Source organism: Raphanus sativus, chromosome 6 (assembly GCF_000801105.2).
Source record: "Raphanus sativus cultivar WK10039 chromosome 6, ASM80110v3, whole genome shotgun sequence".
Taxonomy (NCBI): Eukaryota; Viridiplantae; Streptophyta; class Magnoliopsida; order Brassicales; family Brassicaceae; genus Raphanus; species Raphanus sativus.
In genome coordinates, this window is record NC_079516.1 from 30157173 (window position 1) to 30178526 (window position 21354).

The window sequence follows — 21354 nt, forward strand, 5'->3', positions numbered from 1 at the left end:
GGCTGCTCAACACCATAGAGAACAACAAGTATCATGGCCTTGCTGCTGAGGATCCATTTGATCACTTGGACAAGTTTGATAAGTATTGTGGCTTGTCCAAGACCAATGGTGTTTCTGAAGATGCCTTCAAGCTCAAGTTGTTCCCTTTTTCCTTGGGAGACAAAGCACACCAGTGGGAGAAGACTCTTCCAAGTGACTCCATCACTACTTGGGATGAGTGCAAGAGGGCTTTCCTAGAGAAGTTTTTCTCCTCATCCAGGACAGCCAAGATAAGGAACGAAATCTCTGGGTTTCAACAGAAGAATCTTGAGAGCTTTAGCGAAGCATGGGAGAGGTTCAAAGGCTACTGGTCTCAATGCCCACATCATGGCTTCAGCAAGGAGAGCTTACTTAGCACCTTCTATAGAGGAGCTCTACCACAGTGCAGAAACGGGCTTGATACTGCTAGCAATGGTTTCTTCTTGGGCAGGACTGAGGAGGAAGCAGAAGAGCTGGTGGAGAACATGGCTAAGAGTGACTCAGTTTATAGTGAGGAGCATGATAGAGCCAACAGAGGTGATGATCAGCAGACCAAGAGAGAGCTCAAGTCTTTGCAAGACAAGATGGACTTGATTCTCTCCACCCAAGCTAAGCAAGAGCAAATGAACTATGTGGGTGGTCCTAGTCAAGAAACACCTCCTAAGGTGAATGAAGTAGCTGGTTTGGAAGGGCAAGAGGAGTTGTGCTTCATCAACAACAATGGTACTTGGTACAGGAAGGAACCTAACTTTCAGTACAATAAATACCAGCCTAGGCAAAACACACCTCCTGGTTTTGGGAACAACAACAATCAGTCCACTCAAGCTCAAGGAAGCTCTTCTCAAGCTACAGCTCCTGACTCAAGTATGGAGTCAATGTTCAAGCAGATAATGGATGCTCAGTCTAGATTAGCAAAGGACATTGGCCATGAGTTCCAAACTGTGCACTCCAAGATTGATACTAGCTATACCGAGCTGAACAACAAGTTCCTAGTACTTGCCTCTCGCTTCAACGCTTTGGAGAGTCAGGTCGCCTCTATGCCATCATCTTCCAAGAGCCCAATGGGATTACTGCCAGGGAAACCAGATAAGAATCCCAAGGAGTCTTGCAATGTTGTCATCTCTACTACTTCTTCAAAGATTGAGCTGAGTGATCATGAGAAAGAGGTGGATGAGATTGAAAGACTCTTGCATGGAACAGAGATTGTAGCAACAGCTGAAGCATATATGGTGGATAAGGCTATGGAAAGGGTTCAGGTACAAGTTGAAAGGAATGTTGAAGCAACAAATATGCAGAGAACTGAGCCTAGGGCTGAGAAACAAGTTGAGAAGAGGGCTGACCACAAGCTAAAAGCGGTCAAGCTAGAAGAAGCTCCTAAGGTTGAGCCACCACCATATGAGGTCCCACTCCCATTTCCACAAAGGGTCCTCACCAAAGCTCAGAAGAAGGTTATCTCCAAGTTCAGGAAGGACCTAAGTGATGTTGGCATCAAGCTTCCAGAGATATCGGGTATACGTGAGGCTCATGTCCAAATGCTGCTCATCCAGGACATTCTCACTCACAAAGAAGAAGTAGCAGAGCTCCTGAACATCTCAACACTGCAGCTTGACCCACCAGTCCCTCCAAAGTCTCTTCCTAAGCTTGGACACCAAGGGATGTTCACTTTACCTTGCTCCCTTGGTCAGCTCACTCTTAAAGATGCTCTTGTTGACTCTGGTGCTAGTGTGAATGTAATCTCAATGGAGATGGTGAAGAGTATAGGGATTGAGAGTATGGAACCAGACAAGTCTTCACTACAGTTTGGGGATTCCTCTTCTACAACCCCACTTGGTATCATTAAAGACTTCCCTTTGAAGATTGGAGCATGCACCATTTCCATTGACCTCACTGTCCTTAACATGGCGACTGGGAAGAGAGTTCCTTTGGTCTTGGGTACACCTTTCCTCACAACAGTTGGAGCTTGCATTGACTTTCCCAACAAAAAGGTCACCCTCATGAATGTGAACCAATCTGTCTCCTACCCATTACAACCTCCATTGGATGCTGGCTATTGTGGGACAATCACTTTTGGACAAGAAGCTGATAAGAAGCCCCAAGATGAAGTTGTTGTTTGTGAGACAAAAGGTCTCAATGGAGAGACTTCTACAGAGTTGTGTGTTGAGCACTTGGAAAGTGCTAAAAAGGAGGGGATGAGTGGAACCTCAAAGGCCACTCATGGCAAGAAGAAGTTGCTGCAAGAACCTCATCCTCTACCTCTTGATATGCTCCCACACACTCTCATTCTCCATACAATGAAGCTCAAGGATGGTGTCATTGAGTATAAGCTCAAGTGTAAGGGCAAGTCAAGGCCATTCTCAAGTGCAAAAGCCATCATCACCCCTCAGCTCCAAGATGATCCAGTCAAGCTTCAAGAGCTCCTCTCTCACGTCCACCATCACTCTTGAAGGTGGAAAGGACCCTCCTTCTCACTAGCAAAAAGAAGGTGGAAAGTCAAGCTAGAGACTTAAAACAAGCTCACTTGGGAGGAAGTCCCATGACTATCCTTGTACATATTTCTTTTGGATTTTCAACTTCAAGACCCTTAGATGAAGGAAGGCGACCAAACTCTACTCCTTGGACAGAAATGCCTCACCCCACGCTCCATAGAGGTACTCCTTCACCTTCCATTGTATATACCATTTTCATTTGCATTTAGATTTTATTTTGGTCACCTCTCTCCACTTTTCACACAAGAGACTGTGTGAATTAAGTGTGGGGGAGGTGCAAGTTGCTGATGTTCTTGTGTTTCTTGTCATCTAGCATGCATTGTGTATAGTTATTGCATAGAAAACCCATAAAAATTTGAAATTTTTTGAAAAACACAAAAAGAAGCATTTAGTTGCATGATTTGCATTTAGGATTGAGTCTAGAAGCATTCATATAGGTTGCATTCATGCATAAGGGGATGATTTTACCCTGTAAAGATGCTCATGCTAAGTTCTCATTTTGGCAACATTTGTAATCATGACAACTAGATTTAGCATTCTCTTGATAGCTTGTAGACTTTGTGCCTTGAATTCTCTTCTCAAAACTCATTGGATTGTTTGAAACTCTCTCTTTGAAGATGCTCCTGTCTTATTTAAACTTAATGTCTCTTGCTTATGGTCCTTTGTGTGCTGAGTCATGGCTTATACACACTTGAATTGTCTTATCCTTCTTGTCCAATCTTTTTGACAATTTCTAGTGGCACTCCACACCCTGAACCCAAAGCTTTCTTTCAAGCCTTCATTGTTTGTTGAGTGAGGTCTTTTTGGAAAGCTTTGCATGTGCATAATGTTGAGAGTATCGGGGTCGACAATGCTTAGTCTCCATTCTAGCTAGATTAGACACATCTTTGTCTAGCACTTAGGATTGGGTGGTGAGTGTTGTTGATTTTACCTTTGGGAGTATGGTTTGGTTAAGAAAGAGAAGATTAGACTTTTAGAACTCTAAGAGTGATTATCTAGTCTCAAGGGATTGTAATTTGTGATCCTTAGCTCAAAGCATTAATGTCTAGGCCCCCAAATAAAAAAAAATAAATCTTAAAAAGTTTTAAAAATATGAAAATAAAAATATATATATATATATATGAAAAAAGGGGGCTAGCAAAGTTTAGAAAGAGCTAAGTTGAATCTAAAAGTGTAAATAAAAATAAAAATCCCTTGATTGACTCCATAAAAGAAAAGAGTTCTATTTAAAGAAGTGTTTTGAGTTCTTTGGGTTATCTTGGTGAGTGATGAGAGTTGGGTTTGGGCATTTGAATTTGAAGTTTGAACTTGTATATATATGGGGAAGGGTAGAACAATGGAGATTGAGCATTGTATGCATGAGTTGATCCCTTTCTTAGATATATTATGTGCATTACCAAAGCTACTTTGTTTTGAGAGTAAACCACCCTTAAAGATTATTTTGAACTTCTTATTTCATCATTGAACAAAAACATTTCCTTTCCAAACCAAATGACTTGGACCTTTTGACCATTTGCAGGATTTTCTATTAAGTTTGCTTAATGATTGTTAGAGAGTTGTTGGATTTGGGTTTGTGGAATCATGATGATGAGTGTAGAGATCAAAAGAGTTGAATAGGCCTAGAGAAGTTAGAGAAGAATGGAAGTTTTGCTCTAGCTAGTTGTTATGATTATGCAAGATTGTTAAGATGAGAGCTAAGAAGAGCATCTTTTGGTTATGAAATCCCTGTTTTCAAGCCTCTCCTCCTTAGTTCTTGAAAGTTTACTTGAGGACAAGTAAAGGACTAGTGTGGGGGAGTTGATATCTTGAATATTTACATGTTTTTAGCTTTCATATCTTATGCATTTTGATCATATAGCTTAGATCTTAGTGTCTTTAGGATCCATATTGCATTCATATGTCCCTATCAGGTGTTGGAGCATACTATGAGATGATGTGAAGCGTTTAAGAGTTCAAAGATCCAAAGGAGGTGAAGAATGAAGCTCAGCCAAGCAAGTACTCTCTTAGACTCGACTAGACCGGAATGTCGAGACCGGAATCACCATCCCGGGCGTGAAGAGGCAGGACCGGACTGTGAGGACCGGGAAGCACACCCCGGGCGTAAAGCCATGGACCGGAATGGAGGACCGTGGAGGAGAAGACGGGCGTGAGGCAGGACCGGAATGGCTGGACCGGGGAGAGCATTCCGGGCGTGGAGGCTGAGACCGGAGTGGTCAGACCATGGTGAGAATGCCGGGCGTGCAGGCTCAGACCGGAGTGCAGGACCGGAATGCGCAACCCGGGCGTGAGGCAGTTTGGGTGAGAGAGTGGTTGAGGCTGGTTTTCTCAAACCGGTTCGGTTCGACCCAATTCGACCTTGGGTCATTTCAAACACTATTTTGAGGTTCTAATTAGCCTTATCAAAGGGGCACTCTAGTCTTTTATCCTATGTATCTTTCTTTACCCTAAACCTAAGTATAAATACTTTGTAATCTCCATTTTGGAGAGATTATCTTATTTTCTCTTAAGAATCACAAAACCTCTTTTGGGTGAAAGTTCTTCCCTTTTGTTCTTGTGTTCTTGAGTGTTTATAATTTCATTTCTTTCTTTCTTAAACATGATTAAGCTTGGAAACCTCATGGGTTCAAGAGTAATCATGGTGATTAGTGAGTAATCCACTTTTGGATTCATGGGTTAGGGAGATTAAGGGTGATTAGGCTTGATCTAAGGTGTTTAGGTGTAGATCCTTCTTAATCCTTGCTAGTAGAGTGTTTTTAATGCTTCTTTAGAGCTGGCCTCTCTAAAGTTGAGTTCTAGACATTTCCCACCTACAAGGTGTTCGATGAAATGTCTGACCCAACTCTCCTAAGCTTTTAACATACTCTACCAAAGAGATTTGTTGTTAAAGGTGTTAAGATGGCTATTAGACTTGTCATTAATGATTGCTTCCTAAACATTCAACCAAAGAGATTTGATGCTTGAGTTTTGGAAGCAAATGAGCATTCATCTAGAGATAGAGTTTGTTTAGTCTTGTGTCTAGGTCTAAGGTAGATAGATTGATTGAAAGCTGACACTTTTAGATAAAGTTTGATCACCCAAGGTCTAAATCCTTATCCCATGAGTCCTCTCATTCTCATAATCAAAGAAAGTCTTTTGCTTTATTGCATTTTATTATCATTCTTAGTTTAATATCATCTCTCTTAATGGTTGCACTTAGATTAGACAAGGTCTTGCATTCCCTTTGCTTTAGAATCACTTAGAATTGAATTGACATCTTTTATACTTCAACATTTGATTAGGACCCTAGAAAAGTCCTAGCATCATCCAGACGACTTCCATGAGATCCAGACGACTTCCAAGAGGTCCAGACGACTTACAAGAGGTCTAGACGACTTCCAGGAGGTCCATAAGACTTCCAGGAGATCCAGACGACTTCCAAAAGGTCCAGAAGACTTCCAGGAAGTCCAGACGACTTCCAGGAAGTCCAGACGACTTACAGGAAGTCTTCTGGATCTCCTGGAAGTCTTATGGACCTCCTGGAAGTCGTCTAGACCTCCTGGAAGTCTTCTGGACCTCTTGTAAGTCGTCTGGCCTCCAGAAAGTCTTATGGACCTCCTTGAAGTCGTCTGGGCCTCCTGGAAGTCAACTGGACCTCCTGGAAGTCGTCTGGACCTCCTGGAAGTCGTCTGGACCTCCAGATCTGGGACGACTTCCAGGAGGTCCAGACGACTTCTAGGAGGTCAAGACGACTTCTAGGAAGATCATCAATTTGCATGGATTTTATGTTACATATGAAAAGGAAGAAACAACAAAGTTTTTAGTAATTTGGACATTGATCATAAAGATACTTTTAAAATGGCAGAAAAGGAGTCTTTACTTTAGGATGAGTCGCAGATCTCACTTACACGGGGAATCGAGCAAACTCGATTACCAGTAGAAGCGATAGTACTAACTATCCCATGTCGATGATGTTTTACGGATGGATCATGGAAAAATTAAGATGTATATTCGGGACAAGAGCGAGTCAGTCGCCACTTAACTCGGAAATAGAGGCTCTTATTTGGGTAATAGAGTGTATGAGGAATCTCAGACAGTTTACTGTTACATTTGAAACGGATTGTTCTTAGTTAGTGAAAAAGGTTTCGGAACCAGAAGAATAGCCAGTCTATGCAAGTTAACTAGAAGACATAAAGGTCTTAAAGAGAAGTTTCAACATCTCATAATTCATTCATATACCACGGATGTAGAATTCAAAGGCAGACATTTTTCTACGCAGTGCAAAGAAGCAATTATCGTTTGTTATCCATATAGATGTGAACTTATACGTTTGATTTCCAGAGTTTACATGATTCTGTTTATGTTTCTCATATAAAAAAATCAGGTTAAACTTATAAATTTGGAAACTAGCTTATGGTCAAAGTGCATAATTTATTAGGTAATTTTCATAAATTTAATAGTTATGTCGAGTTTATATTAATTTATAAAGATTTCATGTTGACTTTATATATAGTTTATATGTTTTTCGACAAAAGCTATTTATGAAGTCCACAAAAACTAGTGGGCAAAAGTTTTAAGTTTTGTGGGAGAAAATAAATTATGGACTCCACAAAATTACTCTTTCCGACTTACCAAATCTAGCAGGCAAAAAAAACAAAAATAGAGACATAAATATTCTCTCTCATCCTAGGGTTTTTTGCAAAATTGACTCAAAACTCAAAGTCAAACACAAAACTAATCTATGCTTTTTTGAATTTTTCTTTTGTCCTCTTCACCCCACAAGTTCACATTTTTCACGAAAATGCCATTAATTGTTTTTTTCTTTTTCTTTTCGAAAATGGCATTTTTACTCTCTCAACCTCATCATCTTCACGTATTTACAAGATTACAATTGCCATCAATACCCTAAGCACCATGAACAACCAATTTGAAGCTCTTAATGTATCTCAAATCGATTTACACTCTCTTTTTCCCAATTGTTATGAACTAAAAACAACATCTCTTTCACTTTGTTTCCATATTCATCCAAAAAACTCAAGTTTCACTACAAGAAATAAGGGTTTTAATAGCACAGCTAAAACGCTATAACACGTTACCATAGCGTTGTAGAAAGCGCTCCAATATCGCCCGCGATAATAGGTCTCGTACATTTCATAGCGGTTTTTCAATGTGCTATTGATATTTATTTATTAATAGCGATTCGCGTTATGCAATTATAAATTTTTATTATAGCGTCGCGAAAATGATATTATAACTTTTTAACTATAGCATTTTTTTAAAATTTAATATAGCGATTTGTAATTACTATTGTCGTCTATCAATAGCAATTTTTGGATATTTCATTGCATTTTTATATGCAATTGTTTCATTTGTTTTTAACAAATTTTATTTAATATTTTGATTTTTAAAATAATACAGAATTAAAAAAAAATATCAAATAATAATTAATTATAATTAAAATATTCCAAAATAAAAAAATATACTCAATTATCACAAATTTTCCAATCCAAACAAAATCAATCAGCAACTATAATTCCATCACAATCATCCCTAACACAAAAACTTTCATCATCAGACAATTGCCCTGCATCATCAAATTCCTGTGCGGGTAATGGTGCTCCGACAACGTCCTCCTCTGTCTCGAGTTCATGATATCCTCTAGGTGGTGCTCTCATAACAACATACCATGGCGATTCTTCATCTTCTAGAGTAAAATACATGTTTTGCTTGTGATGGTAGAATGTATGGATCTTGTAAATATGGCGTTTGGTTGACATGAAGATTGACAAGGGTGAAACCATCTTCTTCCTTAACACCGTAGCCTCTGTTCGCCCAATTACACTTGAATAAAGGAACGCTGAACATGTGGTAGTCGAGGAGAATGATCTCTGTTATCACTCCATAATATGTGACCATATCGGCTGTATGTCTTGTATCTCTTGCAGAAGATTTACACATGTTGAAAGCTTCGTAAGTGACTCCACTATTCTGAGTCTTTCGTTTAACGGATTGTATGTGAAATCGGTTCCCGTTAATGACAAAACCTTTATGGGTATGAGCAGTAAACCTTGGTCCAAAGGCCAACCACCTCAGCTTCGTAGAATGATCCTTTGAGTTAGAAGGTATCTAACAAGGATGTAATAATGTGTGAGCTATGTGAACAGAAAAGTAAACAGATAGTGAAGTTGTACAAACCTTATTCTTCACCCATTCAGCAAATTGTTGGGTGTGATGCTTCCATAACAAAGTTTCATTTGTTGCTAATCGAACATCATTATCTTGCAGTTCTTGTAAGTTCATCCTGGTTTTACAAAGTAGAGAGTTATCAGACTGATAAAAAGAATCTGAATTTGAGAGGGACAGTAGAACTTACTCAACATACAGATCCATAATAGCCATATTCATCAAAACATATCGATGTGCTATGTCTCTATCTTTCTCTGAAAGAATAACCTCTGTTCCCTTTTGCAGTGGTCGACCTTCAATAACCATTCCATCAGACTGAAGATCTTCATTACGGTTAAGTACTTCTTCAACTGGTACAACACTTTTCAGGAACTCTAAACAAAAGGCTATGCATTCTCCAGCTAAGTACCCCTCAGCCATACATGCTTCTGGCCTAGCAAAATTCTTTACATATGCCTTCAGTGTTTTCATGTATCTACAACTCAAACAATATAGCAATAGTTACAAACCTCAGTTGATCAGAAATAAACATTCTACAATACGATTGAACAAAATGAAAACAAACCTCTCAAATGGATACATCCAACGAAAGTGCACAGGACCTCCTAAACGTGCCTCTCTTGCTAGGTGTAAAGGAAGGTGGAACATGATATCGAAGAGCGATGGAGGGAAAAACCGCTCGAGTTGGCACATTGTCTCCACAAATTCATTTTCCAAAGTTATCAGCTTCTCCGCGTCAATAGCACGCTGACACAATCTGTTGAAGTAATTACATACTCGAGTTACTGCCACTCTTGGTCCTCTAGGAAGCAACCCTCGTAACGCAGCAGGTAACAGATTTTGGATTAGTACATGATGATCATGGGACTTAAGACTCCCAATCGAAGGAGGGTTAATTGAAACACTGTTACCAATATTACCACAGTAGCCGTCAGGGCCTCTGAACGCAGACAACCTTTGAAAAAATATCTTTTTCTCTTCCTTACTGAGCCAATAAGTTGCTGGAGGCAAGTAGAATCTCTTTCCCCGTACCTGTGTGTGCAAGTTTTTCCGGATTCCAATATCTTCTAAGTCCTGTCTCGCTTTGAGGCCATCTTTTGACTTAGCACTCTGCATCAGTGTTGATAATAATGCATCAGACAAGTTCTTTTCCACGTGCATGACATCGATGTTGTGACGCACCGGCAAATCCTAACACATTGAAAACAGTATGATCAGTTAATGGAAAAACAAAATGTGACAATCGTATCTCAGTCTAACAATAGACTGTAATACCTTCCAGTAGGGTAAATCGAAGAATATTGATCGTTTCTTCCACCTCCATTGATCACTCGTTTCGTCATTTTCTTCGTCTTCAGCCACCTGCTCTTCTGACAAGACATTGCTCTTCCTTTTTTTTTGTCTTGGCTAAAGATCTTCCAAAATCATTCCTGAAGTTCTTTAATGTTGCAAAAATTTCTGCACCTGTTTGAATCCTGTTTGCAGTCCCGTTCTCTACTGTATTATCAAACCATCATTTCTTGCGTCTGTTGTGATGTCCATGGCTTAGTCGCTTCCTATTCCCCAAATACACATACTTGCGACTAAACTTGAGCCACCTATTTGGTGTATCCTTTCCACAAACATTGCATGCTTGTTTCCCTTTAACTTTGCAACCTGCCAAAGTCCCTAGAGCCGGGTAGTCGCTTATAGTCCACAACAACATAGCTTTTAGTGTAAACTTGTCTTTCAGGAATGAGTCGTATACCTAAATTCCCTCACTCCACAATTCTTTTAAGTCTTCTACCAGTGGTTCTAGAAAAACATCAATGTTGTTGCTCAGAGCCGTCGGTCCAGGGATCAACATAGTCACCATGATGTTCTCAGCCTTCATACACTGAGTTGGTGGCAAGTTGTAGTTGACTAACAACACCGGCCAAGTACTATACTTTGTGTTCTGGAGAGAGAAAGGGCTCATACCATCGGTTGACAGACCGAGTCGAAGGTTTCTTGCTTCACTAGAAAACTCTGGCCACTTATTATTCACTTGAGCCCAAGATAACGAGTCAACAGGGTGTCGCATTATACCATCTTCAGTGGCATTGTTGGCATGCCATCGCAAATCCTCAGCCATCCTTGATGATCTAAACATCCTCTTGAATCTGTCTTTGATCGGAAAATACCTTAGGACCTTTGCTGGAATTCCTTTCTTTTCTTCATTATTGTGCTTATCAATTTCCCATCTAGAAGCACTACATCGTGGGCAGGTTTCCAACTCCTCATATTGCTTCCTATAGAGAATACAATCGTTCTTGCACGCATGAATCATATCGTAGCCAAGCCCAAAAATCTTCAAGAACTTCTTAATCGAATCAGTCGACTTTGGTAGTACATTGCCTTCCGGTAGCATGTCATGTAATGTCGACAGTAGCTGATCAAAGTAAGCCACTGACATTCCACTCTTTACTTTGATGCGGTAAAGGGCCATGATCGCAGAAACTTTGGTGTGCTTGCTACATGTCAAGTACAATGGAGTTTCAGCATCTCTCACCTTCTTCCTAAACTCCGAGTGTTCATCATGTTCACCATGTACAGGCTCTCCTCCAGTGTGATCAGATGGCGGTTCATCAGGTTCACCACTATCAAAATAAGCCGTCCTTAGCAAACCATAAGCCTCAGTTTCTGATTGAGGGGCACTATCAGTCATATCAGACCTTCTTTCACCATGTAAACTCCAACAGGTACTCCTCATATACTTCTTATCCATACCCCTTATGACAAGATGCTCCGTTACTTTGTCTAAAACTTGATGGGTAAGGTTTCTGCAGTGAGTACATGGACATAATATTTATGTCGGATCTCCTAACCTCCTCGCTGATGCAGTAACAAAGCATGTTGCTCCTTCCAAATATTCGAGGCTAGCCCTACATATATATAAAAAGATTTTTTTCAGAATGAGAACAAAAATTTGGAACAGAAGAAGAACTTGTCATGAATTAAAATTTCGAAAAGATTACTACCTTGGAAGCCAAACCCATGCTTTTTCCATATCAGAACAGTATAACTTCGAGGGAGATCGATTGAAACCTTCGATTTTTGGAACGGAGGCGTATGAGGGAGATCGATTGAAACCTTCGATTTTTGGAACTAAACCTAGATTTGAGTTATCGCAGAAGGAGAATGAACAGAGATCTCCGATGGAGATGGAAAGACGTAGATTGAAAGATTAAAAAAATCAGAGCCTACGGCTTCTATTAAGGCACGTCATCTATCCGCACCATTCCTTCTTATTGGTTTCTGTAGAATTCTATATTAATTCATTTTTAAATTACGAAAAATGCATGAAAATGGTTGGAAATTATGTTATGAACACAATTTAAAATTTTTAAATTAACTAAAACTAATTCAAAATTTTAATTAATTTTAGTATTAATATTTTTTTTTTTAAATGTTGTATGTTTCAAATAAGTATAAAATGATTACTCCATATGGAGAATAGATGATGATAGGGTTGAATCTCTATGAATTATATAGTGTGAGAATGTATTGTGGTTCACTCCATATAGAAAATAGATGAGATATGGTTGAATCCCTATGTGTTATACAGTTTGAGAATGTATTGAGGTTCACTCCATATGGAGAGTAGATGATGATATGGTTGAATCCCTAAATTTTTTATAGAATAGGGTTCAATCCCTAAATAAACCCTCAAATCTCAATTCGTTTCAAGTTGTAGAAATTTTTAAACTAATTGGTAAACTGTTTTGTAAACTGTTTAAAAACATAAAAAATATCTCTAAATGTTGAATCTCTAAATTTGTTACAATATGGTTGAATCTCTAAATAAACCCTAAAATCTAAATTGTAGAAAATTTTAAACTAATTGGTAAACTGTTTTGTAAACTGTTTAAAAACATAAAAATAATCTCTAAATGTTGAATCTCTAAATTTGTTACAATAGGGTTGAGTCCCTAAATAAATTTTTACGCATAATTTATTTGTATTAATATTTATGGATCACTTATTTTTATGGACCATTTATTTTTATACAATTTTGCTATTGATTATGATTATATATATATGCCAAGCGTACATAATCTTATTAAAAATATGTCTTAACAACCAAACAAAATATGTCTTACAACCAAACAAGCAAACTATGTCTTAAAACCAAACAAGCATACTCCATAAATGTCTTTGAGAATACTCGAGTACAGTTAAACATACAGAATCTTATCATTTGGCCAAGCCACTGTGCTTCCCACAGCATCCGATATGTCTTTGAGAAAAGAGTTTGGTCTCCATAGAGCTGCATCTTCAATCAAGGCCACTTCAACCCATACCCGACTTGCATTGGGACCTAACGGGACGTGATGGACAACACTTAATGGATCAGTACAACTTACTCTGCCTTCTGCGACTTTTCGTCCTGAGTTGTTCTGGTCCAACAAGATGCACTTCTTTTTACCACCTGATCTGGTGGAACTAGTGCTGCCACTTGGACTCTACAAGCACAGCAAATACATCACAACAACTACATCTAAATAAAATGCTCTAACATTATTTACAAAAGAGAATAAGTTTGTAAATTTAACAATGAAGGCCTTCTGACACTAGCTTCGCCTTCATCTTCCGGAGCTTTAATTACTGATACATTATGGAGCGGCCATGCGATCTTTTCATTAACAGCATCACTCATTGTTGTCATGTCACTTGTTGGCCTCCATAGAAAAGCTTTCCCATTAATCACCTTAGCAACTCTCATAACTACAGCATTCGGACCCAAAGGAACATTGTTCACCAGCTCATATGGGTCAGTCGAACCCATAAAACCTTCAGCGATTACCTCAACGCCCTTAACCCAATCGTAGATTTTGCACCTTTCAAGATCATCTATGGTAGTTTGCTAAATTGACAATGCATATGGTTAGTATCATGTTGAATTTAAAAATACTAACCTAAGTATACCTGCTAATGGAATTACCTTTGATCCTAACACATCCGAGGAAACTGGATGGTTGTTCGATTCACTATCTAGTATCAGTTTATCAATTGGCCATGGAATTTTGCATCACGCTGCTTCCTGAAGATTATGCACATCCGTAGTTGGCCTCCAAACAGATGCCTTCAGGTTTGATACCGACTTTACAACAACGGCCGCGGCGTTAGGACCAATCGGAATGCGACCAATCTTGTATGTACCTTCAGCAGAGCAGAATTCTCCTTCAGCGACAACAACATCTTCTGACTCACACCAATCAAGTATTTGAACTCTAGTTCCTTCTTTGTATATATATAACTAGCCTCAGATGGAGAAACACAATCATCATTGTTTTTCTGTCAAAAAATAAAATGAATCATTGATTTTATATCAGTCAAGCAAATTCTACATTTTATAAGCAGTAATAACTAAAGAAAATTCACCTTATTCCCAGCTAAGTCACGGACCAGATTCTTCAAGCCTTTAATCTCGCTTTCCAAGTCGGCAAGTTTGGAGTCTCTAGCTGACAAGAATGCTAGTTTCGTAGCAGTAATCCCTCTTCCCAACCCTCTGACTCGTCCTGGTTTGTCTACTCCCAACACTTGACTAACAGCATCTTTTTTTATATTAACACTTGATGTGGAGTCCATTTGACTATCAAGTGAAATTATTTTTTCCTGAGACAAACACAATATAAGTTATGGTCCTTTTCAATACCAAAAAGAGTAACTTAATTAATCAGACATTGAAACCTTACAATGGTTTCAGCAAACTCAGGTCTAACAGGTCTACCATCGGAGTGAGTGTGTCCTGCTATCCAGACCTTGCTCCGGCTAATCTTCTTAGGGTCTGCACTCTTTTTTTTTCTACAAGTGTATATTGTTTTACTTATCAGTTTGTTCTATCATTAGATATAATATAATTACATACTGTTACTTACCATATCACAAGCTAGACGATTCATTCCTCTACGACTAGTGGTGTGAGGAATTTGAGCTCTCCTAAGTGCTCTGTACTTGTCACTCTTTGCCTAGAATATCATTAAATTGAATTTCATCAATTAAATATCATTACCTTGTCGCTTAAAAACCAAATGCTCTGTATATTTCACCTTGAACACAGACGAAGTCCTACTCTTAACCCAAGCGCTCCAAACCTGAACAGATCGAATGTTGCTTGGTTTCAGAGCTGCTCTCTCTGTGGAGCTTTTTGCATTTCGCAGTTGTGATACAAGCCTTGACTTTCCAGATCTCCACAAACAACCCATCTGTTTGAAGACTGAATCTTTTTGCCACTCTTCTTTCAGATCAAACCTTGCCTGCAAATGCAAATGCCACACATTATAATCCTTACAAAGAAATTATACAATAGACTTAAGCGCATATATATACCTGAATTTCCTCCCATAGTGTGTCCTTTGTCTGGTTATCAAGATTCCTCCAATCATCAAGAAGTACAGTCACGTGTTCGCGTACAAGGGGTCCAAGGAACGATGAAAGTGTCACTGATCCAGGACCTACATGTTCGCCAAGCTCAGTGAATGACACAGAAACCTTCTCTTGATGATCCTTGGCCACTTTACGCATCTTTGTGGGTCCTCTTTTCTTCTTTGGTTTTCCATCAGATGGAAATGCTTCAGCTCCTGAAATGCCATTCTCAGGTTCCATGTCAGCTTCTCTCGGCTGAGAAGGTTCTTGAGTAACTCCATTTTCAGGTTCCATGTCAGCTTCTCTAGGCTGAGAAGGTTCTTTAGTAACTTCATTTTCAGGTTCCATGTCATCTTCTCTAGGCTGAGAAGGTTCTTGAGTAACTTCATTTTCAGCTCCCATCTCAGCTTCTCTCGGCTGAGAAAGTTCTTGACTAACTCCATTCTCAGACTGAGACTGTTCTTCTGCAATGATATTCTCACCATCACCATCACCTGCATCCTCCTCATTAAATTCAGGAACATCTTGAGAAACCTTTGTCGGGACTTCGTCAGCACCTTTTTGCGTTATCTCAATGTTATCTTCTTCAATAGCAACTTCTTTTCCCTTATTTAACTTACGGATTTTGGTACTCTTTCTGGTTATCTCAATGAATTATGTTTCTGCTTCCAGACCTTGGGAACGTCTGCTTCTTCTAACTGAGACTTTTCCTCCTCATGTCTTCGGTGGCCCCATGTTAATTTGCTCCTAAAAAAATAAAATCACTTCTGAGATTAATTTTCTTGATTGTAGATTGTAAAATGGAAGACGATCGATACAGATCTATTCAGATAATAAGCAATCGATTAATTTTCATGATGCATGCAAGTTAAAGTGAATAGATAATGGAAAATCGAGACAGAGATCGAAGAACAGGAGGGTTAGATGAAGACAAACCTGAGATTGGAAGAAGACGATTCTGAAACTGATGATTCCGAAGGGGTCTCACGAAGAACACCTTGGGAGAGAAAATGCAGAGATATTCTTTTGTTGTAATGAAAAAGACTTAACGGGGTCAATATTATTTTATTTGGTCAAATATCTTCCCAAAATTTTTCTCCTGGGTTTAATAAAAAAAAAGCGGTCAAGGATACCATAACGATTATTCTTTCTTAGTGCTATAATCTAAATATCAAAATCCCAAAAAGATGCGCGCTTGCAAATATTATTTTTCCGCTCCAGATATAATAGCGTTTTATTTAAAGAAACGCTATTATATTTCCAGCCACATACTTACAATAGCACAAACTTCTTCTCTGCTATCTTACATTGCTATTAAAACCCTTATTTCCTGTAGTGTTTTTGATTATAAATTTTTTATGGTTGATAGAACCATTCAAGCTTATGATTCTTGGTGGGTTACCTCCGTTTGAGGTTCTATGTGGTTGGAGAAGACTTATGTGTGCTAAAGAAGTCATCTCGCTAATTTAAGGTATGAAGTTGAATTTTTTTTTCCAGATTTGTTCGCCTAGAAGACTTACCTTCTGGCTGTAGAAGACTTACCTATAAGTCTTCTGGCTGTAGAAGACTTACCCGTAAGTCTTCTGGCTGTAGAAGACTTAAGGGTAAATCTTCTGGTCAAACTGGATGACTTACTTGTAAGTCGTCCAGTTTTGTTTGTTAAAAAAAAAAACTTCAGACGACTTACTGGTAAGTCGTCTAGGATAAACGGGTTAGTTTTGCATTTGACTGAATTGTGTCATATAGTAAGTAAGTCGTCTGGATGACTTAACTTAAGTCGTCTAGGAAAAATTAAATATTTAAGTTTTATTTTCCAATTGCAAAACTAACATGAGAAGACTTACTTGTAAGTCGTCTAGAAATAATAAAATATTGAGTTTTTTGTTTTCTCGGAGACGATTTACAAGTAAGTCGTCCAGGAAAAGTCAAATATCTGACACAATTCGGTCAAATGCAAAAATAACATGTTTATCCTTGACGACTTACTGGTAAGTCGTCTGGAGTTTTTTTTTAACAAACAAAATTGGACGACTTACAAGTAAGTAAGTCGTCTAGATGACTTACTAGTAAGTCTTCCAGACTTATGTCTAGTAAACTTTCAATTTCTCTAATAATATAAAGACTTTTTAATATTTTTTTATTAATTCATGTATATTAATCAATATTGGGGATACTGAATGAAATTTATAACATAATTGGTGATATTTATGAGGTTACCAATATTCATGTTACTCAAAGTTTCTAGCTAATATGTTTTTAACTCATACATGTTCGATCTTTGTTAACGTGTTTTATTTTGAATTTTTGCAGATGGCGCGTTAGATACATGCATTATATGGAGAATAAAAGCATCCATATGTTGCGTATAAAACAATACAAGTCTGAAGATTTAACAATTACAGAAGACTCACCAGTAAGTCGTCTGATAAATCTTCTACACAAAAGATTTACCAGACGACTTATTGGTAAGTCTTCTACAAAAAAAACATTTTCAACACAAACTTGTAAAAAATGTGATATGCTTTGACTAGTTACTATTGTTTTTTTCCATCTCTTAAGTATTTTTGTTATAGAAACCAATGATGATTATTGTTATGAGTTGGAACAATGGTTAAAGTGCTTCTTAAAATGTTGTATCAGTATGAGGCTACCAACATTCTTATTTATTACATATATTACATCTTGGGAAACATTATTAATGATTTTACAAAAAAGTCACAACTAAGGGAGTACACATGCAAATCACAAAACATACCACAAACAAACTATTATATATCATTTCTCTACAAAGACAAGCTTAGACTCTACTTAATATGGAAGAAGACTTCTTCAGAAGACTTCCAGGAGGTCCAGACGACTTCCAGGACGTCTAGACGACTTCCATGAGGTCCAGACTTCTAGGAGGTCCAGACGACTTCCATGAGATTCAGACGACTTCCAAGAGGTCCAGACGACTTACAAGAGGTCTAGACGACTTCCAGGAGGTCCAGACGACTTCCAAAAGGTCCAGAAGACTTTCAGGAAGTCCAGACGACTTCCAGGAAGTCCAGCCGATTTACAGGAAGTCCAGACGACTTCCAGGAAGTCTTCTGGATCTCCTGGAAGTCTTATGGACCTCCTGGAAGTCTTATGGACCTCCTGGAAGTCGTCTGGACCTCCTGGAAGTCTTCTGGACCTCCTGGAAGTCGTCTGGCCTCCAGAAAGTCTTCTGGACCTCCTGGAAGTCGTCTGGACCTCCTGGAAGTCGTCTGGACCTCCTGGAAGTCGTCTGGACCTCCTGGAAGTCGACTTTCAAGATTAACTACTTGACAATATAGTTTAGTCAATTTAGTTTAAGATTAACTATACCAGACGACTTTCAAGTAAGTTTGTCTGGACGACTTATTTGAAAGTCGTCTGGCTAGAAGACTTACTGGGGTTAAAAACGTAAAAAAAATTGTTTTTTTTTGTTTGGTCAGAAGGGGCCGGTTGTAATTTCAATAGTCTTTTAAATTACTTCTGTATTTGATTTAAGTTTGGGTGTATTTTTGCATTTGAAATCAAGTTGTAAGTCATATTTGGCAATTTTCCCCTCATCCTAAACAATTTGTCCATCTTGCCAATTTAAACTTAAGGTACTCCATTCTTGCAGTTATAGTCTAGAGTTGTCCATTTTTCTAAATCACTCTTAAAACATTATATTTTTAATATTTAAAAGAAAAAAAGATTTATCAATACGTGAGCTGCACTGGTTTCAAAACACATGGAAGGATTAGTCGTCTATTAATTTGTCTACGTGTACGTGTAAGTGTCACTTGTTATTAATCAAAGATTTGAATTAACAAAACAATTACATTAGCTTTTATATATTATCTCTTACATTACTGGCAGACATGATATTCTTGTTTTATTCGTCGAATTGATTGTTTTAATTGATACTCGAGAAGGAATAACATTTATCGATGTCACTTATGATAGGGCAGACATGAACAGAATATCTGAATTTTTCGAGATATTAACGATTTGATCTGTTTTGTCTAAATAGTTAGTTACTCGATTTGATTGGTTCTATAACAGAAATTTTAAAAACTTAAAAAGTAGAATATTAATATAAGGCAATTATATTTTATTACTAAAATAAGAATTTATTTAATTTTTCAAACTCTAATAACAAAATATATTAATTTAACTATATGTACAAGTTTATAACAGAACAGATCAGATATTTGTTTTTAAAAATGTTAGTATTTTGATTTGCTTTGTTTTTCATATATACTAGATTTTGGATCCGCGCGCCCGCGCGGCTGTATGTTTGGAATGATTAAATGTTAAACATAATTTTGATGGTTTACATATTTGTTGATTTTTGATATATGTGTATTTCGTTCGGTTGGTTGAGTATCTGATTATAAAATATATAAATATCCATTTTATTAGCATCAATATATTATTGTGGGTTTTTTAACTCAATTTTATTATAAGTTGGTTATGTAAGTTTAAATATTTTAAATTTTTAATTACAGGATTTTAAAAAACTAAAAACTAATGGAAATGTACAAAAAAAAAAAGTTGTTATGAAAATTGTTTTATGAAAGCCCATTCACACAAATAGGCCCGATTTGTTAAAGGTTTGAAAGGAAAAGTATATGCGAAGCCCAGTAAAAAAAATTTGTCCGCGAAAGAAACAGAAAAAATTTGTTAATTGTCTAAATTTTCGTAATGTATATATTTTACCACTTACCAGTATTTAATATGAATTTATAGTTTATAAGCATCAACTGCATTATTTGTTTTAAATTTTCATTTATTTTAGTTGTTCATTTGTGTATACACACAGATATAATATATATATATATATATAAAATTAAGGTGAATTATCGTTAATTTAAAAATGAGTAATACAACAATATAAATAGAAATATAATAATATTTTACAATTTTTAAAGTATTATTTAATTTTATTTTGGAATATATATGTTTAACTCGTAAATCATCATTATAACAATAAATAATACAACAGTAGAAATAAAACTATAATAATATTTTAAATTTTATAAAATATTATTTTATTTTATTTGTAATTATAGAATTTTAGTTATACGACAATGTTTCAAAATTTTATGTAGTTTTCAATTTAATGATTTTAAAAAATTTATGTTATTTTTCAAAATTAAAATGTTATCATGCAAATATATTGAAGGAAAAAAGTTTAATTAGGTACGATTTTATATGCAAAATCTAAACTAATACGATATTTAAAGAGCATATTATACGCATACAAAAATATAACAAATTGACAAACAATAATAAATATTTGATATTGCGAACCAAAAACTAAACCATAAAAAAATCAAACTGTACATTTATAAAATTATTATACAAAATGTTGGTCAACATAGTCATAAAGAATATTATACTCTGTTTATATCATGCATATGTAATAGAAAACATGTATAATGGTGTAGAAACTTTTTGATACGAAGAATATTTTGTAATTGTATTTGAATGGATTGGTTTGCAAATGGGTCAGTAGATTTTGAAACAACACGTTTTCATTTTCTGTGTTGGGTTTGGTAAAATTCAAAATTTAACATTAATAATTTGGGCCATTAACAATTCGAAAGCTCAATTTAGAGCAACAAAAGTTTAAAAGAAATAAGTAAAACTACGTCGTTTCGATGGTAGTGGCATGATTATGTAATTTTTGTGCAACTCTAAGGGATAAATACTATTTGTACTTCAGCCTTAATAGTTTAGATTTCATATAAGTATTTTGTTTTGTTTGGTAGAGTGCCGAATAACCATATTTTTTGTTCAAATCAAAATAATTAACTAATCAAATCAAATTTACCGAAATTTTCCTAACTCTAACTTGTGATTTGTATAACTTATTTTTGAAATAAATTTATTATAAATAGTTAAATTTATCTATTTACATAATTACCTATGATGAAAAAAATTTGGAACAACAATTTCGTAACATACATTGTTGTTCATAATAAACAAATCTACCACACACAGAGTTATGGAAAATTGTCAAAAATACTATATTTTAAGTACCATTTTTCATGTTTACACTAACCATTTTTACTCTTACTTTTAATAGAGATAAAATATATTTATAACCCTAAGATTAACTTTAACCAAAAAAATTCTAAAATTAACTCATGTAAATTTAAAACCTCAACAATAAACCCTAAACCATCAATTCTAAACCTAAACCCTAAAACATCAATTCTAAACCCTAAACCTTCAATTATAAACCATAAATCCTAAACCGTCAACTCTAAACCCTAAAACAATAAACCCTGTAATTTTTCGA

General features: G+C 36.6%; 1 protein-coding gene and 1 non-coding gene across 2 annotated transcripts; both read right to left on the minus strand.

Moving 5' to 3' along the window:
• Nucleotides 1–266: 266 nt before the first annotated feature.
• Nucleotides 267–373, minus strand: LOC130497164 (small nucleolar RNA R71). The gene has a single exon (XR_008936175.1). It is a non-coding gene; the product is annotated as a small nucleolar RNA R71 (small nucleolar RNA).
• A 7711-nt stretch (nt 374–8084) lies between these two features.
• Nucleotides 8085–11352, minus strand: LOC108815762 (uncharacterized). The gene is made up of 7 exons (XM_056987225.1): nt 10471–11352; nt 10244–10413; nt 9942–10056; nt 9232–9857; nt 8863–9141; nt 8676–8781; nt 8085–8606 (listed from the first exon to the last, which is right to left on the minus strand). The coding sequence occupies exons 1-7, from the start codon at nt 11350–11352 to the stop codon at nt 8178–8180; spliced, it is 2607 nt and encodes an 868-aa protein (XP_056843205.1). The 3' UTR covers nt 8085–8177.
• Nucleotides 11353–21354: the final 10002 nt, after the last annotated feature.

Coding starts and splice junctions, on each gene's coding strand:
- LOC108815762 (XM_056987225.1), bottom strand. CDS start 11,352: ATGACTGATAGTGCCCCTCAATCAGAAACTGAGGCTTATGGTTTGCTA. Junction 10,057..10,243: donor TGGCTCAAGTTTAGTCGCAA/GTATGTGTATTT, acceptor ACAAAAAAAAAG/GAAGAGCAATGTCTTGTCAG. Junction 9,142..9,231: donor TGGATGTATCCATTTGAGAG/GTTTGTTTTCAT, acceptor TTTGAGTTGTAG/ATACATGAAAACACTGAAGG.